The sequence below is a fragment of the Puntigrus tetrazona genome, chromosome 3 (genome assembly GCF_018831695.1).
Source record: "Puntigrus tetrazona isolate hp1 chromosome 3, ASM1883169v1, whole genome shotgun sequence".
In the NCBI taxonomy this organism is placed as follows: domain Eukaryota; kingdom Metazoa; phylum Chordata; class Actinopteri; order Cypriniformes; family Cyprinidae; genus Puntigrus; species Puntigrus tetrazona.
The window spans coordinates 7,272,180-7,294,189 of NC_056701.1; the positions used below are offsets into that span (position 1 = coordinate 7,272,180).

At 38.6% G+C, this 22,010-nt stretch overlaps 2 protein-coding genes across 4 annotated transcripts in view; one reads left to right on the plus strand and one right to left on the minus strand.

The window, feature by feature from the left end:
- Positions 1 to 8,857, plus strand: part of slc16a5b (solute carrier family 16 member 5b) — a 10,087-nt gene extending 1,230 nt beyond the window's left edge. For 2 of the 3 annotated variants that reach the window (XM_043228323.1, XM_043228315.1), the window contains exons 2-5: positions 772 to 1,153; positions 4,385 to 4,528; positions 4,615 to 5,478; positions 8,123 to 8,857. In XM_043228323.1, the coding sequence (XP_043084258.1) occupies positions 787 to 1,153; positions 4,385 to 4,528; positions 4,615 to 5,478; positions 8,123 to 8,376 (1,629 nt within the window). In that variant the 5' untranslated portion in view covers positions 772 to 786 and the 3' untranslated portion in view covers positions 8,377 to 8,857. The remainder of the gene's footprint in view (positions 1 to 771; positions 1,154 to 4,384; positions 4,529 to 4,614; positions 5,479 to 8,122) is intronic. The other variant, XM_043228332.1, reaches the window with a different exon arrangement.
- A 647-nt stretch (positions 8,858 to 9,504) lies between these two features.
- Positions 9,505 to 21,826, minus strand: ndel1b (nudE neurodevelopment protein 1-like 1b). The gene is made up of 9 exons (XM_043235621.1): positions 21,673 to 21,826; positions 18,424 to 18,518; positions 16,036 to 16,189; positions 13,940 to 14,088; positions 13,615 to 13,751; positions 12,452 to 12,625; positions 11,645 to 11,736; positions 11,351 to 11,496; positions 9,505 to 10,769 (listed from the first exon to the last, which is right to left on the minus strand). The coding sequence occupies exons 2-9, from the start codon at positions 18,507 to 18,509 to the stop codon at positions 10,679 to 10,681; spliced, it is 1,029 nt and encodes a 342-aa protein (XP_043091556.1). The 5' UTR covers positions 18,510 to 18,518; positions 21,673 to 21,826; the 3' UTR covers positions 9,505 to 10,678.
- Between the last annotated feature and the right edge of the window lie 184 nt (positions 21,827 to 22,010).

A 22,010-nucleotide genomic window follows, 5' to 3' on the forward strand; every position in this document is an offset into this window, starting at 1 on the left:
AAAAAAGGTGCTTTGGATTTAAATAAGCATTCACTGAAGAGTCTAGGATTTAATTGTTTATTGCAATGATATATATATATATATATATATATATATATATATATATATATATATATATCATTCAAAATGTTTGTTATTATATTTTTTTGTATAATTAGTCAAAAATATAATGTGTTTAGATAGTACTGTAAAAGATGATCATTTCAACTGCTCTCATAAAAATATGTAGCTCTGTGCATTTTTTGTGCAACACAGTTTTTACGTACTTTACCGTACTTTCGCTGCAGTTACGATGAGAAATGTACACGATATATTCAAAATTCAAGTACCCTTGAACTGTCGTCGAAAGCTAATGTTCTATCATGTTGGAAAAATGCCCTACACCAGATCCAACCCTAAACCGTCTAAAAGTTAGACAGGATTTAAAGCGGAGCTCCTCGCCTCTGAAATACATCCGTGAGCTACCGTCTATGAAAACCTCACAGAAATGAAGCCGGATATGTGTGACGCTAACAACAGAAACACAGTTTCCAGATCTCCCAGCATATTAATATTGTTTTGCAGTCATAACATGATATTCTTCAAGATATTGAGCGAAAATGAAGAAGAAGAGGTGCCAGAGTTTTACTGCCTCCGGCGTTCATTTCTTTTGGAAACTGCGGGGTTACGTACTTGTTGCTACTCATTTTGTGTCTCGCTAAAAAGTGCGCCGGGATACGTTTGTGCCTTGAGACCAGGTAGGACAATCAGCTTGTTTTCTCATCCCTGCAGAAGTGAGGAGACATAATGACGGAGGGCGCGGAGGTTCGTCAGGCCCAGGCGACACGGAGCGGGCCGTCCTCTCTGCAGGCCGTCGAAACGGATCCTGGGTCCGAGGGGCCGGATCAACGGGAAGAGGACTCCCGCGGTGTTTCGGAGCAGCGGCGTCACTCGAGCGGAGGAGCGGAGGACGGCGGCAGAGGCCCGGTGGTGGCTCCCGATGGTGGCTGGGGCTGGGTGGTCGTCGGGGCCACTGTTCTGGTCTTAGCCATGACTCTGGCTTTCCCTTCTTGCATCGGGATATTTTACACAGACTTGCAGAACGACTTCCAGGCCAGCAACACCGAAACGTCGTGGGTGCCAGCCATCATGATGGCAGTGCTGCACGCGGGCGGTAGGCGGGACCTCTAACGCTGTTCGGTGCATTAGTTACACGCTACAGTATCTGAAAAACACTTTTATCAAGTTACTGTACTTATCATAACACGAAGCATTAACACACAGAGGTCAGAGGATGACAGCGGGAGTTTCGGCCCGTCTTAAGCGAGACGCTATATCCCAGTCACTAACTCAAAGAATAGCCCACATGGTGAAAAGGATTTGGGGGGGCTGGCATTTTTATTCAGCTTAACGCAGCTCATTGATCGTTACCAGGCAGCTGTGCTTGAGGACAAAGTGCACCAGATATGCAACCATTACAATCCATTAACATTCTTACATAACATACAAAACATGCATACTCTGTTCGATTTAAATCACATTTATGAACAAATCACACGAGCATATTTAATATTATAATCGTTTGCTTTTCCAATTGATTTATCAATTTGCCAAAATTAATTTAGCGCTCAATACAAGACTTCCGAATATAATAAATGATGCACTGTATACAATACATACATAGGGTTTTCCAAGGCTGCATTTATTTAATCAAATATACAGTAAAAACACTTATATTATGACATTTTATTATAAGTTAAAATAACTGCTTTCTATCGATATAAATAAATAGTAAAATTGAATTCCTGTGTACGTATTATATGCTAAAAAAACATTATTAGTGTTTCATTATCAAAAAAAACTGTGCTGCTTAATATTTGTGTGTGAATCATATACATCTTTTCAGGATTTAATGTATTTATTTGAGAAATTTCAAAAGAACAGCATTTATTTGAAACTTTTGTAACATTATTTTGTCACTTAATACTATTACGTCACTTCAATATCAATTTATCAATTTTTTAATACATTTTTCAATTATCAATTTAATGTGTCCTTGCTGAAACCCGAATCCAAATCTTTTAAAAAAGTATATATATACTGTACAAACGCACACACACACACACACACAATCATTTGTATTGTACTCAACATCTACAAATATCACCTGAACTGTATTTTAATATTAGTCATTTTTAGTAATCAACTTATTCTACAAACCCTGAACCTAACCCAATGAGAGTTAGCTGACATGCAGTTACGAAGTTGACTTTCATAATAAGCGTAACCTGGTGCACACTTTATAGGAAGCAGTGAACTGAAGCGCTTCTGCTCAGCAGACAGCTCTGAATCAGGCTGTTATTATATTCCTGGAACAGCCGAGATACCATTGTTTTTCCTTGAGAAAGGTTTGTTTTTCTTTCCAGCCCTTTCTCTTTGCTGTCGGCTGGGCACGTCGCTGCCAAAGACAATGTTAAGGAGATCTTTGAGCTTGTTTTCATGCAGCGCCGTGACGGCTGAAGCATTCATTTAAGCGGGGCAAATGTTCAATCTCCCTCGATGTTTTAAAGAGCTTGAAGTAATTTGCGCCGTACTAACCGCTGTGCTCGTCGGGTGAAAAGTGTCACATCAAATCAAGTTTCTCATTTAACGCAAAAAAAGGCCATAAATTGATGATGATATTCTTCGACACTCGTTTTCACTTTTGTTGCCCTGGGATATGATACCTTCTCTCTACGGTAATTGATAAAATTACTTTTTAAAGGTGTGTAATTTTTTTTCCCAGGCTAATGTGCAAAGACAGCCATGAATAAGCTTAAGAGGCTGATTTCCTGAACAGCATAAACCGTTTCTGAACATTGCTCCGTTTGTTTGAAAGGTCAGACATGCCAGCCAACGGCGTGCGTTTGGGACAGGATCAAAGTTAGAAGGATTTATATACGTTATTCCAATATAAATGACTAAATGCTTACTAATGTTGTAATAACCCAAATATCAGAACATGAGTATAAATGTATAGTGTAGTATAGTATAGATTCATTTAACTTATCTAACTTTACAATTGTATTTTAATGCGGTAAAACACATGCTAAAAAAACATTAAATCGATGCTTTAATGCATTGTCACGGACAAATAGTGTGGTCAAATTTCATGCATTCATTTAAAGGATTTTGGCTCCATCTGTCTTCCTTATTAAGAGCGCTTACCTGATTTAAACGCACACGTTAATAGGAGTGTAGAGCAACATCATAATGCATTTCAAATCCTGTTGTTTTAGAAAGCAGACAAAAACTCTGGAGACATTTTTAAACTGGAGACATCATCATATCACTAAAAGTAACATCATGCGTAAATAACAAGGACATTTGAGTTTCCGTTTCATAACCACTTTAAGCACGTTTTACTATCAAAATGTAAACAGTGACAGAAGTATATCAGCTGAGTGCTCGCACGTCCTGATTTTGCTGAGTTCGACGTGTTCCTACGTCAACGTGGTTTGTTGAAAGATTTAGTCTTGACCATATCTCTACACCTAAACGTAAGCAGATTGAATGATAGATGAATGGAGACTGATGCACAAGAACCAAACACTGATTTTGAGCCTAAACTTCACAAAAACTATTAACTGGTTCTTTAAGTCTGATCAATGTTGTTCCAGGGTCAACAAAGATGTTGATCCGGGAACATGTCACACTCAGCAAGAAGTTCATATAATCCAACGATACTAAGTTAAAAAAAGTTTTCATCAGTTACTCAACCCTCGTATCTTTCCAACCCTGTATTTTTTATTCTTCCGTAAGACACAAAATGGCCATCTTAAAACATCCAAGCTTTTGTTTTAATTGAAAACATAAGAGTTCTGACAAAAATAACTACTTTAATGGTTTCGGTTGTCCTTGTTGGAACGATATATACTTTCCTTGATGGGAAAGAGCCCCGAATTATTAATATCTGTAAATCTTGGCTAAATTGTACTAATCTATTACATTGCTTTAACAAAATCAAAACTGGGGAACAAATTAGCACAAAGCAAAGAGGGTCCGAACTCCCCAAAAAACGAATTTCTGTAGTTTTTCGCCCTGCATGTCATTGTAAGTTTCCATACATTGTAGTACATTGTTTAAATCCACGTTCATGTGGGCATCATCGTATTACCACATGGAAATGGCAGCCTGATCTCATAATCCAATTCAGGGCCTTTCTGTGAGAGCTTATCAAATGCAGCGACCAAACTTTAATTCGCCGATACAGAGAGTTTCGATTCCGAATAGCTACCGTTGTTTGTCATCATGCGCACGTGTGTGCGGTCATTAAGCGGGATCATCTGTAAGTCAGATGCAGCGACGCTGTGTGTTCAACCGTGTTCCTCATTGTCCACATTACAATGCCTTTGTCTTTCCGCAGGCCCCATATGTAGTGTTCTGGTGGAGTGCCTCGGTTGCCGTGCGACAATAATTATTGGCGGGATCCTGAGCGGACTGGGAATGGCAGCCAGCTCATTTGCGCAGACAATGGTAGAGCTGTATATCACCGCTGGCATTATCACGGGTAGGTGGGCCTGCATATTACCTTGGTGTAAAAAACGATGGCTCAGTAGGCCCGCATCGGACTGAAATGTCGCCTCTCCTTGTCAGGAATGGGATTCTCTTTGTCTTTCCAGCCGTCGATCACAATGGTGGGCCACTATTTTGTGCGGCGCAGGGCGTTCGCCAACGCCTTGTCTTCCACCGGCACCGCGCTCGGCCTGAGCACCCTACCGTTGCTGGCTAACTATCTGCTCGGAAGCTTCGGCTGGCGGGGAAGCTTTCTGGTGCTGGGAGGCCTCCTGCTGAACTGCTGCGTTTGTGGGGCCGTGATGCGCCCCCTCGGGGCCAAACCAAAGACGGAAGCCAGAACCGGGCGGGCGAACAACAGCCAACTTAAAACCAACTGCCTTTCCATCACTCGCGAGCGAGAGGGTCTGAAGGGGCGCCTGCGGGCCACCCTCTCCACCGTCATGCCTTTCTTGCGCAGGCACATGGCTTTCGACCTGCTGTGCAGTAACCCGTACTTCTGCGCGTACGCTCCTCGGGTGTCCTGGATGATGCTGGGGTTCGTGGTGCCGCTCGTTTACCTGGTTCCCTATGCCACCGCTTACGGGATGGAGCAGGACCGAGCCGCTCTACTGATGGCCATCCTGGGGTTGATCAACATCACCGTCCGGCCCGCCGCCGCGCTGGTTTTTGGGCTGCCTCGTTTCCGTGGAAGCCATAACTTCGCCTACCTGTTCGCCGTGGCGGTGCTGATCAACGGAGTGAGCAACTGCATCTGCTGGATGGCGACGAGTTTCCCGGTACTGCTGGCGTATGTTATAGTGTTCGGGTTTTCTATGAGCCTCGTCGGCTCGTTGTTGTTCACCGTACTGATGGACACGGTCGAGATGAGCCGCTTCCCATCCGCCCTGGGCCTCATCAGCATTATGGAGAGCATCATGCTGCTGCTTGGCCCACCGTTAGCAGGTGACTTAATGCTTTTTTCTTCGCAAATGCTTTAGTACTGCATTACTGGGTTAAAACAGCGTGCTTGCTTGTATTCATTAAGGACACATTTATGTGCATACACTTGTTTTCTTTTTAGGGCTGTCAAACGATTAATCAGAATAAATTGCATCCAAAATGAAGTTTTTTTGTTTACATAATATATGTAATATGTAATATATGCACACACGATACTGTGTAAATATATTATGTATCCATAAATACACATGCATGTATGTATTTAAGACAAATATGTTATATTTATAGATTAAATATATATATATATATATATATATATATATATATATATATATATATATAAACATCACACACATACTGTATATTGTGTAAACAATATGTAAACAAACCCTTTTACTGTGATGTTATTAATCATTTTAATATAATACCTTTTTTATATATACAACAACGAAGTACCTCTCAAGCTCCAAAACAAACAAAAAGCACAATAAAAGTAGGTCCTTTGAAACATCAGGAGAACTGAAAAAAGTGTGTATATATATATATATATATATATATATATATATATATATAGTTGGAACAAATCTTAAAACCAGTGCAGGTTAGGCTACTTGTTTTTGTTTATTTATTCATTAATTAATTTCATTAATATTAATTAATATATAAACGTATATTTTAAGATTTATTAATTCATTATTAAGAAATATTAAAATATACATGTTTTAATATTGATTAAATGACCTTACGTAATTAAATATATATTTGAAGATAAATATATCTTATTTTTCCTCGGCACTGTAGTCCAGTCCATTCATTCCTTCCTTTTATAAGTGATAGAGAGCTGGAATAAATCTAAATGTTAGGATCAAAGGAAATGCACACAAAAGATCTTGATAATATTGTAAATATATGAGAATTAGACTCCTGGCCTGAACTTCTACTACAGTCTGGTTCTGAGAGTTGGGGATGTAGAGCAACTGTTGCATGAACTACATGGTACTGCTTTTTGGAGCTTGACGTCCCATATCCATGTTCTCATTAAAGATTAGGCATTTTTGCCTAACATTTTTGAGTGTGTTCCAGGGAAGCATGAGTAAATGATGAGAGAATTTTAATCCATTTATAGAGCGAAGAAAGAAGTCTGGTGAACATGTGCTGCTGTAATTCCTTACTTTATGGAGACCGAAAAACAGCTTCTGAATCATACAGAATGAAGTTTGTGTGTGTGTGTGTGTGTGTGTGTGTGATTCAGTGAGGGTCATGTGACGTCACTGGTAGCAGGTAAGTTATAATCCTGTGTTAGGTGATGAGATTGTCCAGAAAGTCTTGTATAGGTGAGCAGAACATCAAGCACTAAGGATCCTCTCCAGTTTCCATTACCAAGGAAACATAAATGTCAAGGCAATGCGGCGCTGATCAGACTCCACTCTCTGAAATAAAGGTACAAAAGCTGTCACTGGGGCAGGACCTTTTCCGAAAGGTACATGTCTGTACCTATTAGGTTCAAATATGTACACTTTAAGTACTAATGTGTACCTTAAATGTATCAAAAGGAAGCTTTTAGGTACAAACAAGTGCCTTTTGAAAAGGTACACACTGCCCCTGTTTTAGATTTTGCACCTTTATTTGTGAGAGTGGATGACAGGAGCACTCCATTGCGTAACTTCAGGCTCCTAGAAATAAATATTCAATCGATTTTCTTCACATAGAAAGTAAGCTTTCCATGTGGTTTGTTAGGATCGGACAATATTTGGTTGAGATACAACTATTTGAAAATCTGGAATCTGGGGGTGCAATAAAATCAAAATATCGACAGAATCGCATTTAAAGTTGTCCAAATTAAGCTTTTAGCAATGCATATTACAAATCAAAAATCTACAAATGCTCATTTTGACCCAAACAATGTATTTTTGGCTATTTGGCTATAATTTATGACTGGTTCAGAGTCACATATTGATCCAAAACTGAGTAGATTTCTTTCTTCTGTGGAACATAAATAGATTTTTTTGAAGAACGCTGGCAACCAAACTTTGACTGCCATTATATGGACAAAACCAATGTTACTGTAAATACAATTAAAACTGTTTAGTTAGAAATATTTACTTTTATACTTTTATTCTATTCAAATGAAACTTTTCAACATTGTTTATGCGACACTGAAGACTGGAGTGATGATGCATATAAAGCTTTGCATCACATGAATAAATAATATTTTAAAATATATTCATTTAAAAAAATATTTAAAATTGTATTAATTTATTAATTTGTAAAAATAGTATTAATAATAATAATAATAATATATTTTTAGGAAGTAAATGCAAAAAAAAACAACTAACTTTTAAAATATCAGAATATTTTAAAACTGAATTAAAACTCTCAATTCTTATTAAATTAAAAGGTATGCCACACGCAACATCTACCAGCAGGGGGCAGTCTTTGCTGCTCGTTTATTCAAGTCGATTATTCATGGTTTGGAGTAACATAAATAAATAAAACTTCATGCTTTTTTAAAATGTATTTAATGCTTTATTTCAATCGGGTTTTTATCCGTGCATCTGAAATGCATATAACAAAAATAAATGCCAAACATAACTTTGAAAATTTCTGGAAAAGTGAAGGTCGTTCATTTTTTGGTTCTTCTTCCCAGGAATCCTGGTTGACAGCACTGGCCAGTACTCCTATGTGTTCTTCGCCTGCAGTATCACCGGCTCCACGGCCGGTCTCTTCATCATGCTGTCCTTCTACTGGCTGGACAGACAGAAACACAGAGAGGTCAAGAGCTCCTTCGCTCGTAAAGACGTTAAGTCACTGAAGCCCGGCACTCAGACGACCGTAGACTGTGAATACAGTCCAGTGCCTTCACATGGTAACAGTATCAAAGACGTGGAGACTGATGTTTGATAAGTGTGTTTCACCAAACAGTACTCATTTTGTTCATTCAGTGCACGGCTAGTCTTTTCCTATCTAGTGGACAATCAGGTGTATTTCTCATATGTTATGTACACAGATGTAGTGCAGGAAGTTAAAGCAGAATGAACTTTTCTATTGCACGGTGCCACATGGGAACTTGAATCGCTTCAGATCGCCTCTCCAAACATTTAGAAAATCCGCTTTCAGTTATTACTTCAGGATTGCTAAGAAAGGCCGGCTGATGTTCGCATTCACATCACTTTTAATTTAGATCCTTCTGGGAGAGTCCGAGATGTGCCATGAATTCTTTTTTTTATTTATTAATAGATGCCTTAAATTACAAATGTTATATCTTGTAAATGATTTTTTTTAGTTTTGTCTAGATACTGCTTTTTAAAATCAGTAACTTATTTATATATATATATATATTTTATGTATTAAAGAAAATTGTTGCTTTGTGTGTTGTCCTTCAGTTTGATCGTCTCAGCCTTGTTTGATCTATAGGGTATAATTGTATAATAATAATAATAATAATAATAATAATAATACATGATCATGTAATTCTGGACGGTAATGTATACCCCTTTTTTGTACACTTTATAGAAACAGAATCAGGGTGTACTGTGTGGCGTTCGCTCAGGACAGTGCTAAAAGTCCAATGACAAATTGCATAAAATGCAAATTATTTATTATTTGTGTTCATTTTTCATTTAATAGGGATGTAGTGTTAGCGCAGTGCTGCTGCTTATAGGCTTCATTTTCCTTTTAATATTAGTCTTGGCTCCTAAGAAGCACAAGAGGGCAGCACTGTCATGACTATAGTGTGATTCATTCACATTCTATTCAAAGCAAACTTTTTATGAATGTATTTAATTTTAAACAGTACAGGACAATGCATGTTAACTAATGAACCTTATTGTAAAGTGTCTAATAAGAAAAAAAAAAATGTTTTATTATTATTATTATTTCAACAATATATTTTGTAAATAATATTTTAACTAAATTAAACCCTGAACATATATAATAATAATGACGACAAAAATAATAACAAAAATTACTTTCTCAAAAAAAATTAATAAAACAACTAAACAGTGAAAAAAAGAGAAAAAAAAAACTAAGCTCATTTTTCCCTTTATTTATTTGCACATATTAGACAACCAATTTTACATCTCAATATATGTTTTTAAACCAATGCACAGTATGTAAAATTCACTCATTGTGTCAAAACATGCCATAAAGATTCTCAAATAAATTAAACAGCACATCAGCCCAATTTTATTATCTACAGACCGGGCATCGCTGCTATAGGTTTATAAATCTATATACATGAGATACAACAACAACAACAACAACAAAAAAAAAAAAAAAAAAAACGGCCAACAAAGTGCATGATAACTGTGAAATCAAAGACTCATAGAGGGAAATTAACACGAACAAGTGCTCCTACACTCCATGTTAAAGTTTGGCGTAAATGAACTGAACTTAAACACTGTGATAGGCAAAAGTTGGCTTGGGTTCCACGAATGAAATAAATAAACGGTGAACGCCAAACTCACCAGCAGAGGCACATGGGATAGGAATGAGGTTCGTACAACCACTGACAAGTTCTGTGTGGAAGGTCACGCCGCACAGAGCTACAGTATTTGTGGTCATGACCACTCGTGAATCTAGACACCGCAAACATCACTTAAGTGTGGGATATTGAAGTGCAGTTTCAGAAACGTACATACAAACCTTCTGAAGCCCTAAAATGGCGGTTGCATCATGCAAACTGGTGACCGGTCAGCTGATGTAACTGGGTTAATAATTCATTAGAGCGCTTTTTAAGGTAGCCGATGTTTCCATGCTACTGAACAAGTTTTCTTGGCATTCATTCCAGTAAAAAAAAAAAAAAAAAAAAAAAAAAACATCTGCTGACCTCCACATTTAGACCCTTTGCTGAAGCTGAAAACAATGGCATTTGGATCAAGCATACAGTGACGTCCACCTCAAAAGAAAATCCCTTTAAATTGTGCGACACGCTGAAACACTCACAGAACTGCGGCCCGACTCAGACCTTTGTCGTTTTGCTGGCTTTAGGTGAGACCTCGTGATAACGGAGGTCAACTGAAGCTCGCGCTCACGGGAACGGACCCTCGCGCCTGACATGTATCTGTCAGACACGCTTGAGGCACGTCATCTCAGTCTCTCTCTCTCACACACACACACACACACACACACACTCTCTCTCTGAAGTGTCCTCTCTGTTTCCACATTGTGTCCGAGCTTGTGTGGAGGTCGCTGGGAAAGTCTCTCACACGCTGAGAGGGAGCATGCCGGGAGGAGACACGGTCCGAGGGGAAGCCATGGCCGTCAGACCGCCGGGATCCAGGCCATTCATATTCCTGGGAGGAAAAGAGATCAGCAAACTGTAAACAATGTGTTCATAAACCTCGGGCTTGGGTGATATGCTCAATTTTTAACCTTGCTGGGCAACACTTTGCGTGTGTGTGTGCGTGTGTATATATACACACTACTTTGGATGTGATTAATCGTATAATGCATATATTTATGAAACATGTTACATTTATATAATATAGAACAAATATAATAATATAAAATAATTTTAAACATACTGTATGTTTATATTCAGGCTAAAAAGTATTGAACTCAAAACCCAAGCCTATTAAATGACACCATTTAAGATAAGGGTAAGTAAACTATCCCTTTAAGATACTAGAAAACACTAACATGATTTTTTGTAAAGACAAACCATGTTATCAGAGTTGAGAGTGCTTGTTAGAAACTGGTACTGTTAGTTAAAAGCAATCTAACAGGCTAAAATATTTAATAACCTGGAATATTAATAACACTACCAATTATCTATAATAATATATGTCATTAATAAAGAAGTGTTGAAATCTCCACAGAAAGCTGTGTAGCTGTGTGGTCCTGGTGGGCAGACAATATAAAGCCAAGCACTTACGTCTTGTCAAAATACGTAGTGTGGAGCGAATGAGAGAACTTGGTCGCGTTGCTGCTGATGAGGTTTCCATTTCCTGTTGCGTAATTTTTCCTTGCGGCCTGGTCCTTGGCAAAGTTCCTACAGGCAGCTAGTTTAGACTCTAGAGCCTGCAGAAAAACGGACATCACATGATTTTCCATTAGCATGTGCAACTAAATTTAGTCCGTTCTGACACGAGATCACAAGTAGTTCATTCTAAATGTTAAAGTGAAACTTGTAGAGGCAGTTTCACTGTGGAAGCGTTCAGGAATTTACCCCAACTTTCCGCAGAAGATCACCGACGATGTTAAGGGCTGAGATCCGTGCAGACGGTGTGAGGGGGGAGCTTCCGCAGCCATTGGTCAGCGCTTCAGAGAGAGACAGAGAGAGAGAGAGAGAGAGAGAGAGAGAGAGAGAGAGAGAGAGAGAGAGAGAGAGAGAGAGAGAGAGAGAGAGAGAGAGAGAGAGAGAGAGAGAGAGAGAGAGAGAGAGAGAGAGAGAGAGAGAGAGAGAGAGACAGAGAGAGAGAGAGAGAGAGAGAGAGAGAGAGAGAGAGAGAGAGAGAGAGAGAGAGAGAGAGAGAGAGAGAGAGAGAGAGAGAGAGAGAGAGAGAGAGAGAGAGAGAGAGAGAGAGAGACAGAGAGAGAGAGAGAGAGAGAGAGAGAGAGAGAGAGAGAGAGAGAGAGAGAGAGAGAGAGAGAGAGAGAGATTGGAGAAACATTGCATTGAGTTTCAACGAAGAACAAGGTGACCAAGATAATGATGAAATACAATACACAAAATGCTGATATATATATATATATATATATGAGAGAGAGACATATGTATGTATGTATGTATGTATGTATGTATATATATATATATATATATATATATATATATATATATATATATATATATATATATATATATATATATATATACACACATTGAGTTATACACACATGTATATACACATGTATATACACATGTATATATATATATATATAATACACAAGAAACTCAAAATTGCTGAAATGTATTGAATAGTTAAATTTACATTATTTAAACATTACAAAATAAAACACAATCTAAAATGACCACCTTTAGAAGCAATGAAAGGATGCTCCATGTTCTTCCCTACAGGCGTAGCTGGGAGGGACAGAGAGGCCTGCACGGCTGAGTCTGTCTTGTCTATGTCTAGGGTGGGAGAGCTGGGGGCCGACATCCTGGCAACATCTGAAGTCCTCTCTCGAACTGCCAACTCTTGCCTCAAATCTACAACAAAATACACATCCAGCACTGATAAACCTGAGCGTGCTTTGTTTTGTGTTCAGTTTGTAAACTTCACAGCCTCTGCAATATGCTTATTATCACATTATAACTGATCTTTTTTTATTTAATGGATTTTTGGTTAACCCTTTAATTCTCCTCAAAAAAAAAAAAAAAATTACCACCCCACTCGTTGTTGTTGTTTTTATAATTTTTTTTTGAAAAAGGTAACTGCTAATAAGTGACTTAATAGGACTAGTAGTTGTAGAGACATTAAAGGAATAGTTCACCCAAAAATGAAAACTGTGTCATCATTTACTCCCTCAAGTAGTTATAGGCCTGTATGATTTTATTTTTTTGGTTATGGGTCACAACTGACTTCCACAGATTTTTTTTTCCTACTATGGAAGTCAGTGGTGACCCAAAACAGTCTGGTTACAAAGATGACACAATTTAAAGTTTTGGGTGAACTGTTCCTTTAAACGTCATCAAGTAAACCCATATACAGCCTTGCTTGTTTTTGTTTTGCTTTTAAATAAAGAGAGAAAGTTACATGAAGCTGAATGGTGACGACGTTAAAGTCATGTGACCGTGGTGTGGTTTTGCTAATGGCCTACATTTAGCTTTTTACTTCTGCCAATTATATTAAGCCGTCAACATTGTTCAATGATTTGATCTTTTGTGAAGATTGCGATTCTCTATAAAACGCAAGAATCATAAGCATTTGTTGGTCACACAGCTTATTTTCTGCAAAAAATGCAAAATGAAATCCTATTGGGTTTTTGTTAAGAAACAATCACCAATTTAACTTGAATTCACCACTTCTACACCGCAAATCAATTCCCATTGGACAAATTAAAGTTAAAATTATTTTTCAATAAGCCGTTTCACATGACGCAATAGAGTCAATATCTGCATCACGTCAAACTGAAAAACTGAGGGAATGTCAGCTGTACTCCTTTAATGCCAATGCCGTGACATGAAACAAAGTTTACCTCTAGCTTCATCTTTCAGCCTCTGCACAGACACCAGCAGAGACTCCTTCTCGTCCAGTTCGCTCTCCAGGAAGGCGTTCCTCTCTATCGCCTGGTTTAACCTCTGTTCAAAGTCCTCCAGAGATGTGATGGTGGCCCTGCACAATCCAGGTTGCATTTTAAACATGCTTTAAACATTATTTTCTTTATCACGACTCTTGCACCGTGTATTCGGGTCTGCGTTTTTGTTGGGCATCGGTCACCCGTAGGCTAGTTTTTCTTTAGCCTTCCTAGCAGTTCAGGAACTCAGGGCCAAGTTAGTTTAGAATGACCAAATCTTGTGTACCTCTTCGCTCTCTCCAGGTCGTCGTTGGCCTGCTCCAGCTCCCTGACATATTTGTGCAGCTGCTCCTTGATGCCGCGTGTTTGGACCAGGTCGTCCTCCAGCATGGAGATCTGCTTATAGCTCTGAGCGTACTGCTGCTCCAGTTTCTCCTGAAGTCAGAGACACAGGGGAGACACAGTCTGAGTCACCATCATCAACAACCTGAACATTCTGTCAATGGTGAAAACGTATCAGCTGTAAAGATTTAAAAAACATCAAACTCTTGTGTGTTCCTGTACCAGACACTTTAAAATTCAGAGTCAAAACGAACAAACAACCTACTATGCCGCCTGCATCCAGACATTCCCACCTCAATGACTACAGAGAACCCAATCCTATCCCCATTAGAGACGCTTTGGGCCAAGCTCAAATTTTACAAATAATTTTACTGCATTTGACATTTTTTGGTTGAACTTCCTCTTTCGAAGACTATCAGTACGCATGGCAACCCTCCCGACTTCTCTTGTAGGTAACCTACTTTATCCACCTCGTTTCCTTTCTTCTAAATGAGTGTATTGTTTTGGGCCATGGCAAAATAACGAGTGTCCCATATTCTTCAAAACAAATGAAGGGTCAGTGGGCAAAGGCTGCTAGTCTTGCTAGTCTTTCTGAGAACGCGTCCGTTTAATGATCGTGCTTTCTGGGACAGCAGCGAGATCAAATTGAATTTGTGTGAGGAGACCTAGCACAGATATAAATCACAGTCTCTTCGCGCAGTCTATACCTAAACCCAAGCCATTAAAAAGATATTTCTGTAAGGGTCTTAGAGGGACAACTGTGCTATAAGTGAAAGTTTCTGCTTGAGCCATTAGCCTTCTATTTTCTTCCTCTTCATCCTGACATCCAATTACAACACACTTGGGATTAACAGAGACCCTCGACAGCTCTAACACCAAGCAATGCTGCATCACAGAAGAGCGGCTGATGCTTTACCGATGATTGTGTGGAGGTAGCCCTGCGCCAAACTGTATATTTTGTAGCATTAATTTCCCTGCAGTCCACTTACTACATATTCTTCATGCAATCAATCATCAGGGAACTACTACCTAAAACATGACCCCATGTACAATTAAAAAAAAAAAAAAAAAAAAAAAAACCTCATGACTGGCTTACTTTTATAAGATATAATTTTGATACTTCTGGAATTTATACTCTAAAGCAACGAAAAATAAAATTCATACACACGCATAAATACACACAGTATACACATATTATACAATTCAATTCAATTCAGTTTATTTGTATAGCGCTTTTTACAATGGCTATTGTTCCAAAGCAGCTTCACAAAAGCAAATTATTATATAACAAAAGCAAATCATACATACATACAAAAACTTTTATTTTGGATGCGATTAATCATTTGAAATCCCTAATATATGTTATATTCATACGTATTTATAAATAATTTGTATATATAAAACAAAGCCTGTCAACATTCTGACACTGCCGCATTATTCCCATGAGTATTTTGCGTTACAATAATTAGAATTTGGTAAATAGGTTTCATTAAAAATAGTGTCGATGGCCAAAAAATTAAATAAATAAATACGCCACCAGTTTGGGACAGTAAGATAATTTTTTTGCTACAATCAGTAATACTGTGAAAAATTATTGCAATTTAAAATAACTGTCTTTTATTACTTGTGTATTTCAAAGCGTCATTTATTAATGATGTCAAGACTAAATATTCAAAAAAATTATAAATGTCTAAACAGCAATACAAGATTCTTTGATGGATTTATTTGTAAACAGGCATGTTTTGCAAATGTCCACTTTCGATCAATATAAAGCCTTCTTGCAGAATAAAAGTATTTGTTTGATTTGAGTTTTGAACAGTAGTGTTTACTTGAAACAAAGACCCCAAAAAGTCCTCTCTTTTCAAAAAAATTTAACTTTTCGATTCCTTTTTATATTGGAATGAAATACGATTTGCCCTCAGAAGTATCATGAGACCCCCTCCACCAATTTAAAAGCTGATTTCTAAATGACCCATTTTTAGAGTATAATTTCCATAAACTGGGTGGACTGAGGAGGGAACCTTTCAGCTCTTTTCCTACCTTGAGTGTGTCCACCTCGCTCTTCAGCCTCTGGTTCTCTGAATGCAGGTCTCGGATGCGGTGTTCGGCCTGCCCCAGCTGAGCCTCCAGCTCGGCCTCCAGCTCTCGACTGCCCTCCTGGAACTCCTGCAGCTCCTCCTGAGCGTCATGATAACTGCAGACACGCAAACATATCCAAAAACCACTCGTCACCAGCCATCTGGAACAGCGGCGGTACATTCATCACATTAACTATGCAATGCAAATTGACACCCAGACTGCAACAAAAGAGCTGACATGCTCCAAGCATTTAGGCCTTGACAGCTGGTGCTATAGCAGATAATGAATTACAGTCACTCGGGGCTGTGGTCACTCTGGAGGTCCTAACACCAATTTAAAAATAGGACACACCGTTACCTAATCATGTTGAACAACAACAACAACAACAACAAGACAGAAAAATTCAGCACTTCCTGAACATCAGAGATATCTCCTGGCCAGAAATTGCGAAGTTATTCTAAAATGTTAACTTCGAGCCCTCGAAAGGTCAGGGGTCAGGCGTCACAGGCAGGCAGGCTTGAGGTGAACAGAAAGGTCTGGGAGGAAGGAAATTAGCTCAGCGGACTGAATGCACGGTTTCGGTTGTTTTTAGACAGATTTCCAAAGCTCTGGTAGACAGGACACGACCCTTTAACCCTGGTCACTTCCCCCAGCCTCAGTCTGTCATGTGTAGAAGGAACCTTAAATCTGTCACTTCATCCCTCCTTCCCTGAAATACCAGACATCTGCGGGCCTGCCTCCTCAGCACAAAACATTAAAACCACAACAGGAAGCTGCTCAAAAACACATTCAAAGTCCTTAATGAGATACAGCACCATTCAGATGTTCGAGGGCTCAGCACAATTGTTTTTTAAGAAATTATTATCATTATACTTATCTTAAAAGGAAGCATTAAATTGATCAAATGTGACATTTCATATTTCAAATAAATTCCGTACAATGACGTTCCATTCAATGAAGAACAAATCGGCATATTAGAATGATTTCTGAAGGATCATGTGACACTGACGACTGGAATAATAAAATATATTAAGAACAGAAAACAGCTATTTTAAAATTGCAATAGTATTTCACAATATTCATAATATTCCTTTTTTATTTTTAATAAAACGAATGAAGCCTTAGTGAACACAAGAGGCCTTTCAAAAACAGTCTAACGAATTTTGGAAAGGCAAAGCGTCTATGTATTTTTACCTATCCCTAATATAAAATGCAAGTAGTTGCTTACGTCTTTAAGCCTTCGTGTTTTGTCAAGTGAGTTAAAGGGGCTCATTTGTCTGACTATTTCCAGGAAAGCATGTTTTCCTCCTTCCTCAGCAGGAAATTCCTGGGATTTGTGATCTTCCTGTGCTCCACCAAAGCTTTGGGGCAGTAAAACCACAGCTCAGGAGGAGCGCATGCACGTGTTGAAACTGTGTAGGAGTTCAGAGCCGCGCAGACAGAGACCACCAGAGGACACACGGTCAGCATTAGCGCCAACACCAACTGTGAGCTCTGTTTTAGATCAGAGACGCTCTCGGGCCACTTTTGGTCAAGTAAAAAAAACAAAAAAAACAAAAACGGCCTGATCTTTTAAAATACAGAAGGTTACACAGACGACTCGCATACTAACATTTTGGCTCTGAAATTACGCAAAATAATCACATAAACCAACAAAAACTTAAAGACATCAAGCCTACCTACAAGAAAACCACATGCACTCAAATTAAAGGTGCTTAAAAAGTTCCTCACAACAAAACATTTTTGGTTCCACAAAGACCTACTAAGTTTTTTAAAGAACCATCTCTTTCTTACCTTTTTAGAATCTAAAGAACCTTCTTTTTGGCATTTTAGTGAAACAGAAAGGTACTTCAGATGTTACAAGGTTCTTTATGAAACCATAAAGGTTTTTATACGGCATGGTGAAGCACCTTTATTTTTATTAAGAGCTTAAGGTTTCAAACGTGACATATTTTCATAAAAAGAGACAGCAAGACACTAAACGCAACAGCCGGAGCTATGGAGCATCTTCTCAGGTTAACAGAGGGTCTCTTTTGTCAAGGGCAGTGAAAGGCTCTCTGTGCGTTGTGGCATTTTCTCCATTTTTCCCCTGACAAAAAGTGCTGCAGTCATATTTACAGCCATTCATCACCCGCGGGGCTTGTGATTGTAGGTATGAACACAAAAACAACCGTTATTGTCTCGGCAAGCCAAAGTTTAACTAAAATACGGCGGCCGAGTTTTTATAAGCCAATCTGCATATGTTTGTCTGAACATAACCGGTTCCCTCCCCTTTGTGAAGATAAACAGCACACTGTTGTAAAAAGATCAGCCGGTTGCTATATTTAGCAGTTAATGACTCGGGCCTACCTCTTCTTGTATTTGAGAGACAAGCACTTCCAGTAATCGATTTCCTCGTCTTTCGAGGAGAATTTCGGCATCATCTCTGTGTCCATGGTGGAGACCTGTCAAAGAAAACGGGAATTAGAGCGGTCCTGAGAGACACACACACACACACACACACACACACACACACAAGCTTGTTGGTTTGCACCTTCTACAGCAGTTTTGTCCCAGTACAAACACACAAACAGATCCCAGGCTGAGGGCCCGTGGTGCGTGTCCTCGTTTGACACATCCAAGCAACGCTTTTTGTTCACTTGGCTTGTTCTACCAGGCTCGCACGACTTGCTTCACGTTGCAGCATTCACTTTCTTTTTGTGGGGAATTTTTAGATAAGACTAATTATTTCCTTTTAGTTCTACTAGGATAGAGCATTAAAGAAATAGTTCACCAAAAAAATATATATATACCTGTATGACTTCGACTTAGTAACACAAATGAACATATTTCTAACAAAACCTGAGATTTCTGTGAATCTCCCGAAAGCCCATTCCCCTACAACTTAGAGGCTTAAGATGTTTAAAAAGTCTCCAGAAAAGACACTTTATGTGTTTATATGAATCTCTGAATTTTCTATGGATTACTATATGGATGCTTTGTTGGTGGGACAGAAATACCTTGCATAAGTTGCATTAAAAATGTCTTTAATATTCGTGTTTTGAAGATTAATAAAAGTATAATGGCTTTCAAAACTGGAACAAGAGTGAGTAATGGAATAATTATGATTTTAGGGTGAACTGGTCCTTCCCTAATACAATGTGTTAAAGAAACAGTTCTCTGTAAAATGGTTTGGAGAACAAACATATTTGGAATAACAAAAGTAAAGTACAACATTTTCAGTTTATAAGCCTTTTAGAGATCAAACGTGAAACCATTTATCACAAAAGCACAACAGAGTAGTCCTTCCATGCATAAAAGTCTGCTCAGAATATGATTAATGGCTACAGATCCTTTTAAACCATTAAGCACACTTAGACGTTTGTGCCTCCATAACTCACGTGTGACTGAAAATGACCTCTCATTAACATTCTTCACCCCAGTCTTGTTTTGGGACATCATTTGTTTGACCAGCGGCACAGAGATTCTGCTTTTTCTGAAACTTTCACTCAATTAATTCCTTTCATAGGTCTTTTTGTATGCAATCGCTCGCTGGATCTGACATGACGAAGAGCGGTGAGCCAAAGCCATCGGTTTCGTTCAAAATAAGGCCTCTATCAGCAACCCAACCTGCAGCAGAAACCTGTTCAGTTTCTAAAACGGTCTGAAATATTCCAGACATGCCTGAAATGCTTTTCCGGATTCTCAGGAGTGTCACATGTTGTGACCCAGTACTTCTAGATTCCCGCTTTAAATGACAGCGAAGGATTTCTAAACCAAATGACCCATTTAAATAGAAAAATAAAACTAAAACACCTCTAGCACCATCATTATAGTCCATTTATATATTTAACGACAGGTCTGAAACTTTTGAATTAAGATTAAATGTTAATGTATAGGGTAAATATTTTATTTGACTGTCACAATATAAAACTTCCTTTTGAATTAGATCGAGCCTGTTTGTTTAAAATGCCATTTATCAATTGATAAGTTAATACATAGTTACAAGGTAAAATAATTCAAATGTAAAAGATAAATTAAACATGTTTTGATGTCCAATTGCAGGCTAAATATTAAAGAACAGATTAAGCAGGAGTTAAAGATACTGGTTTGAATGACTACAGATCGCTCTCTAATGTAAAGAAACACACAAAATCACAGGTGTACATAATAATAAAGCCTTCAAACACAAAAGCAGCAGTGGACTTCTACTCTGGAGCAGAACGGGGCTCTCCTGAGGGCTGTTAAAAAAAAACTGATGTCATTTCAATTGTGGTCATTTATAATGTCTTAAGCCACCATGCAGAGATCCTCGCCCCTCCCAAACTGACTTCTGACAGCGAGGCCATCTGTCCGGCCGCACAGTGCCTGTCCCGCACCACAGGACGGTGGGACGGTTCCTGTCTAACGCAATGCTTTCCGCAACCCGCGCTCTTTGCCAGTAATACGCACAGTCAGGGGTTCAGAGGAAAGGCCAGATTCGCGTTTCCAAGGATGACATTATTTCCAAAAAAAAAAAAATCACAATCCGGCACACTCCGTCCTGCTGAGCAATACACTATAAACATGTGAGAAACCCTCAAAGATTAGGGGGACGAGATCTGTGCTACCATTTACTTTACAGTACAGTTACACACAGCCAGCTTCATACAAAGAAGTGCTTTTTATATATATATATATATATATATATATATATATATATATATATATATATATATATATATATATATAATGTGCTTTGGTATGACAAGAAAGACATTTTATCAGCTGACTAATGTCACAATTGTAAACAGGAAACACAGTTGTCATATATTAGTGCTTTGATGCAGCCTGTGTTGTTAAAAGCGCTATATAAATAAAAACGATTGGTTGATTGATATTAAAAGCACAATTCATTTCTGCACAAATGCACAAGACGTAACGCTAGTATTTATCATTAGTGTCAGAGAGAAGATAGCTGAAAACAGATTAAATAACCTAATCGCATAAAGCAAGCAGTGAATAATTTAAACAGGGAGTTCGTGCAATTATAACAGATATATGTGTAGTGATGTTCATGAGTTAGCAAACAAATGCTATATTTGTTTGCTAGGTTAAGACGTAAGTGCAATGACGTCAGATGACCAAATCAGAAGACGACTAGCGGTCATCATTCAACTAAAAAAACATGAAAATGAAATTGTTATATTTAACATTAGCAAAACAGCTCCCTGAAGGCGAGAACAAGTAGGATAATTATTTATCGAATAAAACGCACGTAAATATTTCAGATTTCTCTCAGGAGGCCAGCGGACGTCACCGACATTTAACGCTACAAATTAAAGCCCATATTGAGTCTATAACATTCAGATAATTTCCATCAAAACTCAAATCACCTGCTGTTTAAATTCTCTATATATCGGTGGATGTATACCGCTCTATATAAGGCGTGTTGGTGGTACGCCAGAAGAAACCGGCATCTGAAAAATCAGGTTTCGGCAACTGTTGGTCTTCACAGGGCAGAAAATGACAGCTTGAGATGTAACAGTCTGTTTGAACTATAAAGCCTCGCATTTCACTACCGTCCCGTCGCGTTTCTAGATATCGCTGGTTAAATAAAAAAGGCCCTGAGATGTTTACCTTATCATGTCCTGTTCCTGAAGTCGGCGAACAGGCTGGGTGTCTGCTGCGCTCGAGAGTCGGCTGAGAGAAATGCCAACGCGACTCCACTGATTTCCCCTTCAGCTTCCGGTAAGATGACGACACCGCGTCATTGCGTCATGTTGACGTCGGTGAAACGCATGCAAAGCACATCTTATTTATGATGCATAGTAATGGTTCTCGGAAACTGAAACGGACACTATATGCATTTATTTGTGTGGTAATAAAGCGGGGGATAATCAGGGATTCGTGTTTCTTTTTTACAATTGGCCACATATAACACCACAAGATGGCGCGTTAGGTCTCCAGAATAGATA

What these genes read in the sequence shown, in the direction of transcription:
- ndel1b (XM_043235621.1), bottom strand. Translation starts at nt 18,509, where the DNA reads ATGGACACAGAGATGATGCCGAAATTCTCCTCGAAAGACGAGGAAATC. An exon ending in TCCTTTCATTGCTTCTAAAG is followed by an intron (nt 11,737 to 12,451) that starts GTGGTCATTTTA and finishes CTCTCTCTGAAG; the next exon opens with CGCTGACCAATGGCTGCGGA. An exon ending in ATCTTCTGCGGAAAGTTGGG is followed by an intron (nt 11,497 to 11,644) that starts GTAAATTCCTGA and finishes GTTTTTCTGCAG; the next exon opens with GCTCTAGAGTCTAAACTAGC.